This window comes from Alligator mississippiensis, chromosome 15, assembly GCF_030867095.1.
Source record: "Alligator mississippiensis isolate rAllMis1 chromosome 15, rAllMis1, whole genome shotgun sequence".
In the NCBI taxonomy this organism is placed as follows: Eukaryota; Metazoa; Chordata; order Crocodylia; family Alligatoridae; genus Alligator; species Alligator mississippiensis.
The window spans coordinates 22248566-22264207 of NC_081838.1; the positions used below are offsets into that span (position 1 = coordinate 22248566).

At 56.1% G+C, this 15642-nt stretch overlaps 1 protein-coding gene across 1 annotated transcript; it reads right to left on the bottom strand.

Moving 5' to 3' along the window:
- Window positions 1-2525: 2525 nt before the first annotated feature.
- Window positions 2526-15412, bottom strand: LOC102575404 (intelectin-like protein). Its single transcript, XM_059718160.1, has 8 exons — window positions 15144-15412; window positions 10938-11012; window positions 9528-9686; window positions 8102-8349; window positions 7437-7595; window positions 5654-5774; window positions 5074-5177; window positions 2526-2824 (listed from the first exon to the last, which is right to left on the bottom strand). Exons 2-8 carry the CDS (start codon window positions 10996-10998, stop codon window positions 2672-2674), a joined length of 1005 nt encoding a protein of 334 aa, XP_059574143.1. The 5' UTR covers window positions 10999-11012; window positions 15144-15412; the 3' UTR covers window positions 2526-2671.
- Window positions 15413-15642: the final 230 nt, after the last annotated feature.

Genomic DNA, 15642 nt, shown 5'->3' on the forward strand with positions numbered 1-15642 from the left:
GCCAGGATGGATCTTCCCTGAAGCTGAATTCACTGACACAGCATGTGCCATCCTGCCAGGGACCGCCCAGCTTATGCAAGAGCAGGGGCAGACCTGTCATTAGGTCTGACTGCTGCATTTGACCAGGTGGCAGAGCTGAATAGTCCTGAGCCAAGAAACCTGCAGTGCTTCCCGTCTGTAACAGAGGCAGTTTAAAGTGGGAAACGTGACATTTCCCATTCACTGAAATAGGTTTTCAGCCCCCGGGATTCAGGAAAGCTTCCAGCCATTCAGGACAGTCAGTGGGACAGAAAAGTCGTTTTCTTCAAATGCTTTTAAGTGCTGCGTGGCACTTCTTTCTCCTCCGGCACTCGACAGAAGTGTCCTGATCTGGCTTCACGGGGAAGAAATGAGGCCCAACGGGAAGGAGCAGCTGCCAAGTAATTACTGACTGCTGGTCAGCAACAGAGGCCAGAGCAGCACTCAGACCTCCTGGCAGTGGGGCTGCGCCCCTCCTGCTGGGCCTGTGCCCTCCTGCTCGCCGTGCAGCACCTCGCTGACCTGGCTGGGGCTGGGCAGTGCCGTGCGCCGAGCCCTAGCCCCCCTGGCAGAATACCATCCCTGTCTCTCTCCAAAACTCTGCTACGTGACAATTTGGTACCGTGGTCACTCCTCTGCCCCATCTCTTCATGTGACCCTGAGCTTTAGACATTCCTGAGGGAGGGGGCAAACCTGCTCCCTCTGCCTACGTGACTGGCATCACACACCTGGGTGGGGGCGTACGCTTCCTGTTGCTCTAAGCAATGCCAACATGACTGAGAGGGGGCTAGAGACCCTGCTAGTCTATCTGGCAACCAGTGATGCATTTCAAATTGGTTGGCTGGCAGCCAGCAGGTGCTGGCCTCCATTGGACCAGGTAAATGAGGTCATAAGATCTATATAAGTTAAGGACGGCCCAGGAGAAAGTGCTGTAGCCATGATGAAAACCCAGAGAGAGAAGAGCTGGGCCGTGTGAAAACTGCTCTCTCTCTTGAGACATGATCAATGAACTGCCTGCCTCCAGAGGGAATCTCCACCTGCCTCTGGATGATACTTGTGGGTAAGCGACCTGAGATCTAACTAGACATGTAGCTTGCAGTAACTCAGATGCGTGATTGAAGGCTACCCAGCCACCCTGTTTGCTCTATGGGATTTCTCTGATATTGCTCTACGCTGTACCCTATTCCAACCCTTCTCCTTGTAACGAATAAAGTTCTCCTTTGTACCTAGCATGGGAGACTTATTGGGAGTGGGTCTAGATTGTACCTTGGGGTCCCCTTGGTTCGATTGACCAAGGGAGACCACTACTTGTGCTTCTGATGGGGGGAAGCACCGCAGGTTCTTGAAATGGGTCAAGTACTCTCAAGGGCTACTAGGCCTGTGTTTCCCAGGGGGCACAGAGCCAGGATCACTCCAGACCCTGGGTCATGGGGGCATTACCCCCAGGCTAGTGGGTGTGCTCCAGGACGGGGGTTGGCCAGACGTGACGCACCCCCAGGGAGGCACTCGAAGCCTGGAAGGGGGTTGGGCACAGTGAGGTGGGTGGCTCAGTGCAGGAGCACCCCTACTGGCCTGCCACAGCCCCAACCCCAGCCCCCTCCCTCACCGTGGGGGCTTCGATTTGCCCCCTCCCATGCCCCATTTCCCCCTCCACAGACTGTGGGGCTGTGCAGCTGCTCCCTGGTCTCTGCTCTGTGCCAGGATCTCAGTCACCTGCATGCCTGCGGCTGCCACCTCTGCATATGCACATATGCATTGCTCTGGGGTCCCCATTTCCTGAAGGGGCCTTGGCCAGTGCCCAGGATGCCCGGGCATTAATGCTCCTATGTGCCCAGCTCAGCACTTGTGAATGGCTTTGGCTTGGAACAACTTTGTTTTTGGTAAATGATGTATGGTGCATGCTACAGGATTTAGATGGTGTCACCTAGAGATGGCTTTAGAAAATGGCAGCTGGGGTCAGGCTGCGAGAGTGTCTTGGTCTGGAGACGTGTCCCAGGCAAGAGGCGACGGGGTGTTGTGCCATATTACTCAGACATGTTCAATGCGTGTGATAACAGCTTAGTGCTGGTGAGCACAGGGTCTGTGGTTATCTTGTACTGCACAGTCCTTGTTGTGTCCATGTGAGGAGGGTGTTGCTTTGGCCCCGCCTTTGCTCCCAGCTTTCACAGTTCCTAGTCTGATCTTTTAGCTTCTAGCAGTGGGAAGCAGCGGAGCCTCGTGCTGGAGCGCTAGGCCTAAGGTTATGAGGAGCTGGGTGGCACCAGTGGCCATGGGAGTGGATCCCAGAGTGAGCTGGAGCAAGGCGCATCAACCCTCTGTCCTCTTTGCATCATGAACAGCAGTGCGGACCCTCTGTGCACCCGCTGAGAGCAGCAGATGCAAGATACTGTGTGTGACGGTGACCACTGAGAATGATGCCAACAGTGACGCCTCACGCTCACTGTGCCAAAAACCTCTACCCACCCTCTCCAGATCTAAAAGGAAGTGATCACATGGAAATCCCAAACCTGTTTTGATTGCAGAGTGGCAGTCAGCTCTTTATTTGCTCTTGATTTGCATCCCCAAGAGCTGAGAAAAGGGCAGATTTTCATTCTGGTGAGCAGCTCGGGCTGGCAGCGGTGGTGTTTCACCGGGAATGCCAGCCTGCCTGGACTTAGCGGTAGAACAGCAGCACAGAAGACTCGATCATCTCCCGGGACGTGCTCCAGCTCTGATGGGTTCCATAGCCATCCCAGTCGAAGGCGGGGAAGTCGCCACACTGCCTCGGGTTGCCTTCTGGGAAGAAACCTCCACCGCCTATGCAGTGCTGGGAGGAGCAGAGAACGGAGGCAGTGCCACACAGGAGCAGAACGGCGCAGAGCAGGGGCCCATCCTACCTGCTGTCCTGACTCCGGGCTGTGCCAGCTGCCTCAGACCAAGGTGCAAGAGACCCTGCTCCAGCCCCTGGGGCAATCATGGCTGTACTGTCTGGCAGCAGGACAGCATAAACTTGTGGCCGGCTTTTGGCACCTGTATGCCCAGAAGCACGTACCATGCATGGTCACACTGGTGACTGGGAAGGCATCAGGCCACCCGCCCCAGCCAGGAGGACCTGGGACAATAGTAGGGAGAAGTGCAGTCATCCCTACGTGTCTGTACTTGCAGTAAGGGCCTCTGTCAGGGATCGGTCACACCTCTCACCCTGGCCTGGCACAGCTGGGCAGACAGGAGCGTGTGCTGCAGGTCTGGCCAGAGCCTCTGACCGCCTGCTCCTGCTGCAGCCCCGGTCCCAGAGCTGGATCCCGTGCTATGCAGACACAGAGCAGGACACCCCTGCCCCACAGCGCTCATGGCTCAGCCCCCACAGGTGAATGTGAGGACACCTTGGAGTTGTTCCGTTTCAAATCCCACCGAGGGGGGAGAAGAAGTGATGGAGGGGCAGGGGGTGCTGTCAGAAAGACCCCTCTCTCTCGCCACACATGGTCCGGGGTCCCCTGTACGTGCCCCGCCCAGGGCTGGGCTCCCCTCACTAGACTAATGGGACAACTGAGGGAAAAGCAGGCTCCCAACGTGCTGGGCATGTTGCCAATGCCCACCGGGCCCCTCCAGGGCTCCAGCTGCTGGGAGGGCAGGCTCCACAGGCCTGGTGTGAGGCAGGTAGCACTGGGGGAGGCCCTGGCCTGTGCTCTGCAGAAGGCTGAACTAGACATGGGGTGGTCTCCTGCTCTGCTTTCTGCTCCATGCTGTGTCCCCTTGTCTGATCTCCTGCTCTGCTTTCTGCTCCTTGCTCTGCTGCTCCCTGCCTCATCTCCTGCTCTGCGTTCTGCTTTCTGCCTTATCTGCAGCTGTATGAACTGCCCCTTCCCCAATCTGCTGTGTGACACATGCAGCAGCTCTGCATGCCAGTTGAGTCATGTGTGCTGCGGCTCAGCCACCCCTGGCTTAGGGAGTGCAGCTCTGGGCTGGGCGACCACTGTTGGGTTATCTCGTTCCCCCCTGCCTGTTTCCCCATCAATGAACTGAGGACAATGATGCTGAGCCCTGTATGAAGGGCTCCGGGACTCCCCATGCTCTCTGAAATTTCAGCTAGGCCCTGTGCCTGCAGTGAACTGACATTGTTCATTAGGGCTGTGCGAAATTTCGCTGGCTGTTTCGATTTGACTCATTTTGAGCTCGAAACAGCGAAATCAAATAGAAAGAAAGGGCTTCGAAACAGCCTCGAAACAGAACGAGGCTAGTCGAAAAGTTTCGAAAGTTTCAAGACATTTCGAGTTTCGAAGCAGCCAGCAGCCAGAGGAGAACCAGGGCTGCGCTCCCAGTGGCTCCACAGCCCCATGTGGCTCAGCCTGGAGCGCAGCCCTGGCTCTCCCTGCCTCCTGCCGCCGGGCTGCGGGAAGCCGATCACAGCACAGGGGAAGGGAACTGAGCCCTTGGTTCCCTCCCCAGCGCTGTGTTTGGGCTGGGGAAGGGAACTGAGCATGAACACTCAGTTCCCCTCCCCAGCCCTGCGATGGGGCTGGGGGCTCAGCTCAGCTGGCCTGCGTTCCTTTTCCCAGCCCGCTGGTAGCGCTGGGGAGGGGAATTGAGCGATCATGCTCAGTTCCCTTCCCCATCTCCCCGGTCCCAGGAGGCAGCACCCACCTTCCCTCTCTCATCTGGCAGGCAGATCATGGGCCCGCAGCCCTGGGAGACCTTGCACAACCCCCACAGCCCTTCCGCGGTTGCACGCCCCCATATGCCTGCTAGATGAGAGAGGCTGTTTTGAGCTTCCCCGTTATAGCGAATGGGCAAAACGTTGAAACTGTCACGAAGCGAAACGGAACAGCGGTCTCGAATCGAAATGAAATTCAAAACGAAACGCTGTTCTGTCGAAACTCAAGTCGAAACAGAACGGTGCCATTCTGCACAGCCCTATTGTTCATGTTGCATTGGGACCTTCTGGGGCAGGGGCAACACCCACATGCTTGGCTTGGCCTGGGGTGAATGTTACCACTAGCACAGCAGGCACAAAAGGACCCAACCAGTGTCAGTGAACAGCCCAAAGCAGGTCCTTGGGCCTGATCGGGGGGTACTCACGTGCTCGGTGTTACAGCCAGTGACTTTCGTCCCTGAACACAGGGCCATGGCCGCCTTCTCATTATTGAACACACGGAACTGGACGAAGCCAGCGATGAATTCAGCTGGTGAAAGAAAAGGCGAGTCAGGAGGCTTGTATGCAATGGAGAGATGGAGCCAGGAGAAAGGGGCAGAGCTCAGCCTCTACCCTAGGGAAAGCCCATGAGCTGAGAAGGCCGGGGGCTCATGAAGCACAACTCCAACCTGCAGAATGATCAGGAGATGCCATTGTTACAGTTTGGCTGTTCACTGCTACATATTTGCTGTGAGGCACCTTTTAAGTTCTGGGATCTGTATCAGGTTCGACTGCTATGTAGTAATGTTAAAGTGGAACACACACACACGCGCGTGCGCGCACACACACACACACATGCATGTGCGCACGCACACAGGTGCACACACATGCAACCTGCTGTTCCCTGGGGATTTTCCACTTGTTCTTGTGTTGTTGTTTTCCTTCAATCCAAAATAAGGGTCATTCATGCTGGAGGGGCAGGACTGCTCTGTGCAGCACATGCTCCTGCTGCTAACCCAAGCTCACCTCGGCCATTCGGGGAGTAGTAGGCAGCGGTTTGCCCAGGGCTGCCGAAGTCATAGACAACAGGCACGGCTGGGCCATTATTCATAGGGCAGATACCAGCACCGTATTTCACTGGGTATTTCTGGAAGACACAAACATTATAGGAATCCAGCAACAGCATCTGTCCTTGTAGTAGCCAGTAAGCAGGCACCAAGTCTGATGTGGAGAAGGCATGGTTATAATGCATTTGCTGGACAACTGTGCCATGTGTATCACTTCGCATGTGCACACATTTTTGCGTAGTGTAAAATCATAGAAAACTTGGGCTGGAAGGGAGCTCTTGCTTTAGAGAGGAGGGCATGGACCAATGGCTTGAAGTTGCAGCCAAGCCAGTTTAGATTAGATGTCAGGAAAAACTTCCCTGTTAGATCAGGGAGGCAGGGGAATAGATGAGAAGGGAAATTGTGGATTTTCTGTTCAAGAAGAGGTTGGACAGCCACTGGCCAGAGATGATCTAGGTGCAGTGATGCCTGTGCTCTACTATGGGGATTTCCCAGGCTTCTGCACTTTGCTGGTTGCCCCTGGGGTTTGCATCTGTGCTCTGCCAATGCTCTTGCTGAGACCAAAGCTGGAGTTTCCTGGCTAGAGGGTCTTGTGCCTCTGCTCCGGGTCAGACCGAAGCCACATTTGGGGTCAGGAAGGAATTTTACCCCATGGTCAGACCGGTATAGGCTGGTGGGGGTGGGGGAGGTTGCCTTCCTCTGTAGTGGGGCTGTGGCCTCTACCTGGGATCTCTTGAGACTATATTGACAACATTTCATAGAAGCAGAACATCGGTGCCGTGGTTCCCCTGCTGCCCTTGTGGCAGGTTAGTGTGTTAAGCTTATGTTGTGTCAAGGTTGATGGTGGGTTTCAAAGGGTCTAGGCAATGGATTTGTACAAGGTGTTTGGATGGGGATGATCCTACCTCAGGCAGAGGTTGGACTAGACTGGTCTGAATGGAGGGACAAGACCCTCTAGCCAGGAACTTCCCACTTCAAGTCTCAGCAGGAGCACTGGCAACACCCTGTGCCTGTGAGGCAGGCTTAAAAACACCTTGACACATAGCAGTAGGGTTCAGGGGTGGGGAAAGGAAGGAAATTCTCTCCCAGCTCCATGTGGCAACCAGAAAAGCCCAGAAGCCAGGGAAATCCCAATAGTAGAACAGAGGCATTGCTACACCTAGATCATCCCTGACCAGCGGTCTCCAACCACTTCTTAGACACCTCCAATGATGGATGGTCCACCCCTTCCCTGGAGTCTAGTACTCATCTCAGACCCATGCTGGGGCTCCTAGCTGCCATGCCAATGCAAATCTTAGGCAGTATAACAACAGGTGAGAGTCACCAGGTGTCTGGCATCACCACCTCCTGGCCTGGGGAGACACCCTGCAGGGGACATGTGAACCAAGAGCAGGACTAGGGGATGTCCCATAGATTTGGCCTTGCACTAAAATCTCACGCCCAGTGCAAACAGAATACAAGAGGAGTCTGGTCTTCTTGGTGTGGCTCAGTCCTGAGCCCTCTCGGCATGGCAGTGCCAAGGAAACAGGGTTGCTCTGTGATGTGATATTGAAAAGGCAACTGCCTGCTCATCCCACGAGTGCCACAGTCAAATTCAAACAAGCTGTGTTGAGGCCAAAGGCTCCCAGGCCCTAAGCCCCCAAGAAGTATCACTCCCTCAGCTCCCCACAGGGATGCTGTCAGCCCCCCAGCCCATCTGGCACACGCTGCCTCCATAGCCCCCAACCCAACGCTGCCGTTACCTCGTAGAGCCGGAGCAAGTTTCCACCTTCAGATGACAGGAAGCCATTCCGAGTATGGTACCTCAGGATGGCCATGTCCCTCCAATCTTTCATTGGTGTCTTGTTGGGGACGTGCCACACGGACAGGTCCCGAGCTTGGAGATCGTAATAGCCAGGGTTCTGGAAAGCAAGGGCTGAGCTGGCATTTCTCAGCCAAGCCATTCTCTCGGGGGTATTAACGTGGTCCCAAACACATTAAGTTCACTTGGACACAACACATAGGAGGTCGCTCTTGGCAGTCGCCCCTCAGCTCTGGAGCTCCCTCTCCTGAGGCCCACAAGAGCCCAACATCTGGAACTGCTGCAAAACTTGTTTCTTTAGGCAAGTGACCAGCAAGTTGGGCTAATTTGGGGTAAGTTCACTGGACATTTTGCAAAATGGGATGTGTCTGCTTAAATGATTTTGTGAAAATCTCTGTTTTGGCAAAAGAGCCCAACATGGTGTCACCTCTGCCCCCAGCTGTGACCCACAGATTGAAGAGGCCGAGCAATGCTGAAGCGTGCCGTGGAGAGGGAGAGGGGCCAGCTGGGAAGGAGGGCATGGCACACTGATTGCCAGTGTCCCTGAGGCAGGGGCAGCAGGAGAGTGGGGAGCAGGTGACTGATGCCCCGGAGCAGGGCTCCCACCTTGTAGTCGTCGCTGGTGGAGCCCACGGCGGAGCCGAAGGTGTTGTTGTTGGCCCAGTTCCCGTCCCCCTCCGGGTAGAGGGGGCTGCTCCCCTGCTGGCTGGACCAGCGGTCACCCACAGTGCACTTCCCACGGGCGTTGTTCTCATGCACGCTGGCCACCAGGGTCCAGCCGCCGCCGCATGTGGTCATGTCACAGAAGGTCTGGTAGATCTCGCCATCCTCAGTGCTCAGGGTGTACAGCCCGTCTGTGGTGGGAGAAGGCATGGTCTAGGGCGGCTGGGCCTTGGGGAAGGCGAGGGCCTCTCCAACAGCTTGGGGAAAGTAGCATGGGTGCCCGGGCTATGTCCCTGGGGAGGGTCTGCAGCTGCGGGAGTGAGGGCAGAGGGCCCTGATACCAGGTGGCATGGAGATGCTGTCCTCCATCTGGCACTGTTGCACTGCTGGAATCGCCTCCCCACAGGACTTGGGCTGGCATCCCCATGGGTGATTTTTATATCCCTCTGGGGGCATCGATGGCATGTTTCAGCCATGTCAGGGCCAGAAAGGCCATGTCCACACAGGGAGTGATTCTGGTACCCCAGCTACATGGATATGTAGGTGTGCAGGGGCAGGAGGCCTGGTATGTGGGGCAGTGTACAGGCACCCGCCCTACATATACCCCCACGGCTGACAGGTGTTAGGCGGAGGAGGCTCCTCCTGCATTTCAGCTGTGTGGTTGGGGCCCTCACCCAGAAAGCCAGAGCCTGGGTCCCTGGACCCTTGCCGAGAGGGGATTGGAGCCTGGATCTCTCCCCGTTCCTGGCAGGGGGCTCTGGCCAGCATGGCACCGAGTGGGCATCAGCTCAGAGCCTCAGTGGTGCTCCTTTGGAATCTGCTTTCTGGGTTGCCATGAGAGGGGGATAGGTGGGGCCAGGGGAAAGAAATTTGAAGCAGGGCATGTGGCTCACTGAGGCGGGCCCCTGATCTATAGGGGAGTCAGCCCTAAGCTCTAGGTTTGAGCCACGGTGATGTGGCAGACCCTTTTTTATCCAGCACCCTCATGATGCCTTGCCTGCTGGCTGGTGGCTGGAGCCCTGTGCTAGGAAGTCAAAGTCTATTCCAGGCCTTGGGGGCTCGGACAGTAAAGACGTTCTTCCTTATGTCCAGCCTGAAATGGTCCTGAAGGAGTTTGTGACCGTTTGACCTTGTCATCCCTTGGGGCGCTCTGGTGAACAGACGTTCCCCCAGATCTTGGCGAGCATCCCTGATAAACTTAGAGGCGGCCATCAGATCACCCCTGAGCCTGTGCTTTTCCAGGCGGACGAGTCCCATAGCTCTCAGCATCTCATCATAAGGCCTGTCTATCTTTCCCTGTGCCCAGGCCAGGCACAGCGCAGAACCGAGGAGGTGCCGGCACGGTTGAGGATGCCTCCTGTCCACTCACCTTCAACATCAGGCTGGCTGGCTTTGATTTCCCCGCAGTTGCGGGCCAGGCTCCAGCCATGTGGGTCACTCTGGTTGTTTGGGCAGGAGGATGTGTCCTTCCACTTGTTCAGCAGGTTGAGGATGGCAAGCTTCAGCCCCACGGTGCCCTGGTTGCCATCTGCATAGGGGACCACGAGGGTTAGGAGGGCTCTTTGTGACAGGGATGGGAGTGGAAGGACGCAGACCCCTCACTCCTGCCTGGGGAAGACCTGTGGCCAGGGGAAGGCTGTCCGGGTCAGGAGAAGGCACTGTGAGGGTGCAGCAGCGATGTGCCTGGTTATCTGTATCCACTGCCAATGTGCACGCAGAGCCATTCCCAGCCAGGTGCTGCCTCGCTGTCAGTGGTGTCTCCCAGATCAGACTGGGAAGCTCTCCAAGGCCAGCGATTAGCCCTTTAAGGAGCAAGACCTGCAGGCAGTGGGGCGGCTCCAGTAGGAGCCCCTGAGTCCAAGCGGGACAGCAACAGGGAGCAGGAGGGCCAGGACACAGAGCCGCTGCCCGCCAGCAAGTGGGCGGTGTGGCACCACAGGAGCCCTGCAGAGCACTCTGGGGGAGGAACGACTGAGGAGCTTATTGGTGTGAGTGGGAAGAAGTAAGAGTGAAGCCTTGGGAAAAGGACCCAAGCCCCATCCCAGGCGCAGCCTCCTTTCCCCCAGTATTGCTAAGTAGGCCAGCAGCCCGCAACCCCACCGACACCCCGGCACACCCACAGATGCACACACAGGTGCGCACACAGCTCCCTGATGCACACTCACAGAAGCACGCGGACAGTTTGGGGCTGATTTCAGGTGGGTGCGATGTGTTTAAAAGACCGGAGCTAACCAGGAAACCTGGGCTGAGGCGAGAGGGAGCTACTGGCTGCTTAGAGATTTGGAAATCAAATGACTTCTTGTCAAGGTTGGAGCAGGATTGGGAGTCCTGGTTCAGGCTGATTTTGGGGGCTGCCTGGAGATGCCTTCAGGCCTTTTTAGGAGTCTCAGGGCAGATCCTCAAATTGGCCAGGCACTAACCCTGGAAGCTCTTTGGGGCAGGGATCATTTTACCCAGCACCTGGGGCCCACATCTGCCCTGGGCTCCTTTGAGCCATTACAGCAGTGATGGAGCCCTCCGGCGGCAGCTGTCCCTGCTAGTCCTGGCCTGGGACATGGGCAGGGGAACGTCCCCGCAACTGCGTCCTGAGCCGTGGGCAGGATGGCAGGGCCGGCCGTAGGTGTAAGAGCCCAGCCTGGAGTCACCAATACCTGTGCCTTGCCAGGGCAGTTGTCTCTCGTCCCCTTTGTTCATGCAACCCCCATCCCAGCCTCCCTGCTGGGGATCCCTGAGGCCGAGCTCAGCACATTTCCGGGAAGAAGAAACACCGCACGCTTACTGCACAGGTGGGCGGTTGAGGCCATGGAGAGGAGCAGCAGCAGGAGGGGGAGTTGCGTCATGATGGACTTGACAGCTGGGAAGAGAGGAGAGCAGGGGGTCAGGAAGCCGGCCGGTAGTGGACGGGCAGGTGAGGGGGAGAGAAGGGGCGTGCGTGGGCTGGGGCTCTCCATCGCAGTGGGGCTGCTGCATCCCTGCCTCTGCAGAACTGCCCGTGCTCTGGAAGTGCAGCTCTTCTGAAACCTCTTTTGTCGCCAGGATTATGGTCAGTACAGAGAAGCCAGGGAGCTTCTGCTTGGGCCTGTCTCCTCAAAGTGCTGCGTTGCAGGATTTCACATGTGGGCAGGATGGGATTGGGTTCTCCATGGGAAACGGGGCTTGCGATTGTCCTGCTGTCACATAACAGGTGCATGGACAGAGCCCTGAACTCTGCCATTTCACGGACCCTTTGGCACATCCCATCCCCTGTCTGATCTCATATCCCAGCTCCTGCTTCAAATGGGATTAAATGCCTGCTGGTGTTTGGGCCAGCTCCATGTGGGAGTGCAGGCAGAACGGAGTGGCCAGGGTCGAAGAGCAGGTTTCAGGCTACCCCACAGGGGCTGAGACACACGGGTATGATCAGTGCAGCTCCCTGTACACTGGACGTTTTAGTTCTGCATGTGCCCAGAAGTGTGTCAGTCCTGTCAGAGCGCAGAGGTTTGGTGCCTAGGTTTATTACAAGCTAAGCTGGTGGTTTTCAACATGCAGTCTGAGGGGCTCCAGGGGTTCGCTGTCAGGCCTTCAGTCAGCACAGATGTAGGTAGGGATCTTCTGGAAGGGCTGGACATTTTTAAATCTGCAGGTCCAGATGCCCTCCACCCAAGGGTGTTGAGGGAGCTGGCAGGGGTCATCGCGCAGCCTTTAGCTCGGCTGTATGAGCCATTTGTGGTCATCTGGCCAGGTGCCGGGGGATTGGAAACTGGCTAATGTGGTCCCAATTTTCAAGAAAGGGAGGAAGAAGGACCCAAGCAATTATACGCCTGTAAGCCTCACCTCGGTGCTCGGGAAGCTCTTGGAGAGGATCATCAAGCAGCACATCTGTGGGGGCCAGCAGGGGAGATCATGCTCAGGGGCAATCGGCATGGGTTCACCAAAGGCAGGTCCTGCCTGACCAACCTGATTGCCTTTTATGACCAAGTAACTAAATCCTTGGATGATGGTGTCGCTGTGGACATAGTCTTTCTAGACTTTAAGAAGGCCTTTGACACTGTCTCTCACCCCATCTTCATCAACAAATTAAGCAACTGTGGCATTGATGCCTGCACAGTTGGATGGGTAAAAAATTGGCTGATGGGGTGAACCCAGAGAGTAGGGGTGGACAGGTCATACTCAACCTGGAGAGATGTGAGCAGTGGGGTACCCCAGGGCTTGGTCCTGGGGCCCACACTGTTTAACATCTTTATCAGCGACTTGGACGAGGGGGTGGAAAGCACGCTGTCCAAGTTTGCTGATGACACTAAAATGTGGGGCGAGTTGGACATGCTTGAAGGGAGAGAGGGGCTGCAACTAGATTTAGACAGACTACAAAAGTGGGCAGATGAGAATAGGATGGGGTTCAACGTAGACGAATGCAGGGTGCTGCACCTTGGGAGAAGGAATCCACAGCATACACACAGGCTGGGGAGTTCCCCTCTTGCAAGCACAGAGGCGGAAAGGGATCTTGGAGTCGTTATTGACTCCAAGATGAACATGAGCCGCCAATGCCAGACCGCAGCCAGCAAGGCCAGCCATACCTTGTCATGCATCCAAAGGTGCATCTCAAGCTGGTCCAGAGAGGTGATCCTCTCCCTCTATGCGACTTTGGTCAGGCCGCAGTTGGAGTACTGCGTCCAGTACTGGGCACCGCACTTCAAAAGGGATGTGGCCAGCCTGGAGAGGGTTCAGAGGAGGGCCGCCCGCTTGGAGAGAGGGCAGCAGGACAGGCCCTACGAGGAGAGACTGAAGGACCTGAACCTGTTCAGCCTCAGCAAGAGGAGGCTGAGGTGGGACCTGGTGGCTGCCTACAAGCTCATCAGGGGAGATCAACAGCAAATAGGCAGAGCTCTTTTCTCCCCAGCACCACCTGGGGTGACAAGGAACAATCGTCATAAGCTGATGGAGAATAGGTTTAGGTTAGAGATCAGAAGGCAATATTTTACAGTTAGGGTGGCCACAATCTGGAACCGACTTCCCAGGGAAGGGGTCCTCACCCCTACCTTGGGCAAATTCAAGAGGAGGTCGGATGATCACCTGTCTGGGGTCTTGTGAACCCAGCATTCATTCCTGCCTGTGGCAGGGGGTCAGGCTAGATGATCTGTTCAGGTCCCTCCTGACCCTAGCTACTATGAAACTAAGAAACTATGTTTAAGGGGTCTGTGAAACAAGACCATGATCAATCAAAGTGTGTGAATACCCATGCTTACTATTCAGAGGGGTCGCACCTCCATTCAAAATTTCCAAAGGGGTCCGCAAGTGAAGAAAGGTTGGAAACCACGGATCTAAGCTGCTCTCCAACCTCCATCCCTTTTGGACACATCCAGCACCTGCCTGTAGGAGCCGGTTCTGGCCCCATACACAGCACCCCAAGAGGCACAACTGGCAGTTGAGAGATAATGCTGGAGTGCCAGGCTCAATCCCCTCTGCCCGCCAGAGGGAGACCACACAGAAACCTCCTACCTCCATACAAGTGCAGCACCCCAGGGCCAGGCTAGACTGGCTGGGCAGGGGCTGCCCCCCTGATGAAACTGCTCTGCTTTGCAGGATGGAGTTTATGACCTTCTGGGCAGGACTGGATCCTGGCTTCCAGCCCCACTCCAAGGATGATTTAGTATCTTCAGTGAGTCATGGGATAATGCACAGCTCAGACCTGCTCCTGCATGAGTTTACTGCACAGTGTGGCGGGCCAGTAGGGGGCGCTCCTGTGTTGAGCCGCCCACCTCCCTGCGCCCGCCCACCTTCCAGGCTCCGAGTGCCTCCCTGGGGTGCCTCCCGTCTGGCTGACCCCTTCCCTGGAGCACACCCGCTAGCCTGGGGTTCCCGCTGCCACCATCCAAGGCTCTGGACTCACTTCTGGCTCTGCGCACCTTGGAGAATGCAGGCCTGATCGTCCAATGGGTCCTAGACCCAATACAGGCACTTGGGGCACTTCCCAAGTCAGGGACTGATTAGGGAAGCCTCCCTTAGTCCACAGACCTAAGGGGCCTCCTCGGCATAATTTAGACCCACCCCTCAATGAGTCTCCCACACCGGTCACAAGGAGAACTTTATTGATTACAGGGGGTAGGGCGGAAAGAGGGTAAAAGGTAGAGCAGTATCATGGAAATATCAGAGGAATCCTATAGAGCAAACCAGGGTGGCTGAGGTAGCCATTTAAACACGCATCAGAGTTACTGTAAGCTAAATATCTAGCTTGATCTCGAGTAGGTTACTCACACGCATCATCCAGAGGTGGTTGGAGTTCCCTCTGGAGGCAGGGCACTCTTGGAGCATGCGGTGATGAGGAGAGAGCCAGGTTCAGATTCACCTGGATGACCGCATGGCTAATGGCTGCCTTCTTCCTGGCCCAGGGCTTTAAATAACCTTCCTGACCTCAGCAGCCCGGTCCAATCGAAGCTGCCAGTGCTGGCCACGAGCCAACCAATCTAAAAAAGCATCACTGGCTACCTGGGCCCTTCCCCCACCCCCAGGTGACCAGAGCATCCTCTTCCCAGGCACCAGGCTTTTGTCATGTCGGCAGGGAGGGAGATCTCCCGCCCTGAGGGATTCAACACCAGCCTCTCATGCTGGCAGAGACAGATCTCTGGAGAGGGGCACCGACGGTGGCATTTCTGCCACACCCAGCACCTTGGTGCCTTGAGGTCCTTTCAAGGGTACTGTAAGAGGCCACACAATGTGAGCACTGTTAGGTGTGCAGACACGATTCACAAGATAAACCCAGAGATTTCAGATCAGACTGCACAGTGTTAGAAGCATACTGCCCTGATGTGGTCTTTCTGAGCTCTTTCACTCCCTTATTTCTCTGTAGTCAACAGCAGAGGGAAAACTGAGAGCTGAGGGTGTCTAAAAAGGTGGAGAACGATGGAGCTAAGGCCATTTAATGCCTTCATGAGAGGCTCCACAGAGGGATCCACGCCTCATGTTCCCGGGGGCCCCGATGGACAGGCCCAGGGGGATGCTTCGCACTCACCGGCTCTGTAGGTCCCACGTCTCTCGCCAGCAGATTCCTAACCGGGAGAAGGATGAGCCTGTGGTCTTCCTGCCGCCCTGCTTTAAATAGGCTACAGGCAACCTGGTGCAGGGAGTGGAGCTGAGAAAAGCAAACACAAGCTCCGTGCGGTGGATCTGCCCCCAGCCAAAGGGTCAGTGTGGTTTCCAGTAACCAGCTCAGCCAGGATGGATCTTCCCTGAAGCTGAATTCACTGATGCAGCATGTGCCATCCTGTCAGGGACCTCCCAGCTTATGCAAGAGCAGGGGCAGACCTGTCATTAGGTCTGACTGCTGCATTTGACCAGGTGGCAGAGCTGAATGGATCTGAGCCAAGAAACCTGCAGTCCTTCCCATCTGTAACAGAGGCAGTTTAAAGTGGCAAACTTGATATTTCCCATTCACTGAAATAGGTTTTCAGCCCCCGGGATACAGGAAAGCTTCCAGCCATTCAGGACAGTCAGTGGGGCAGAAAAGTCTT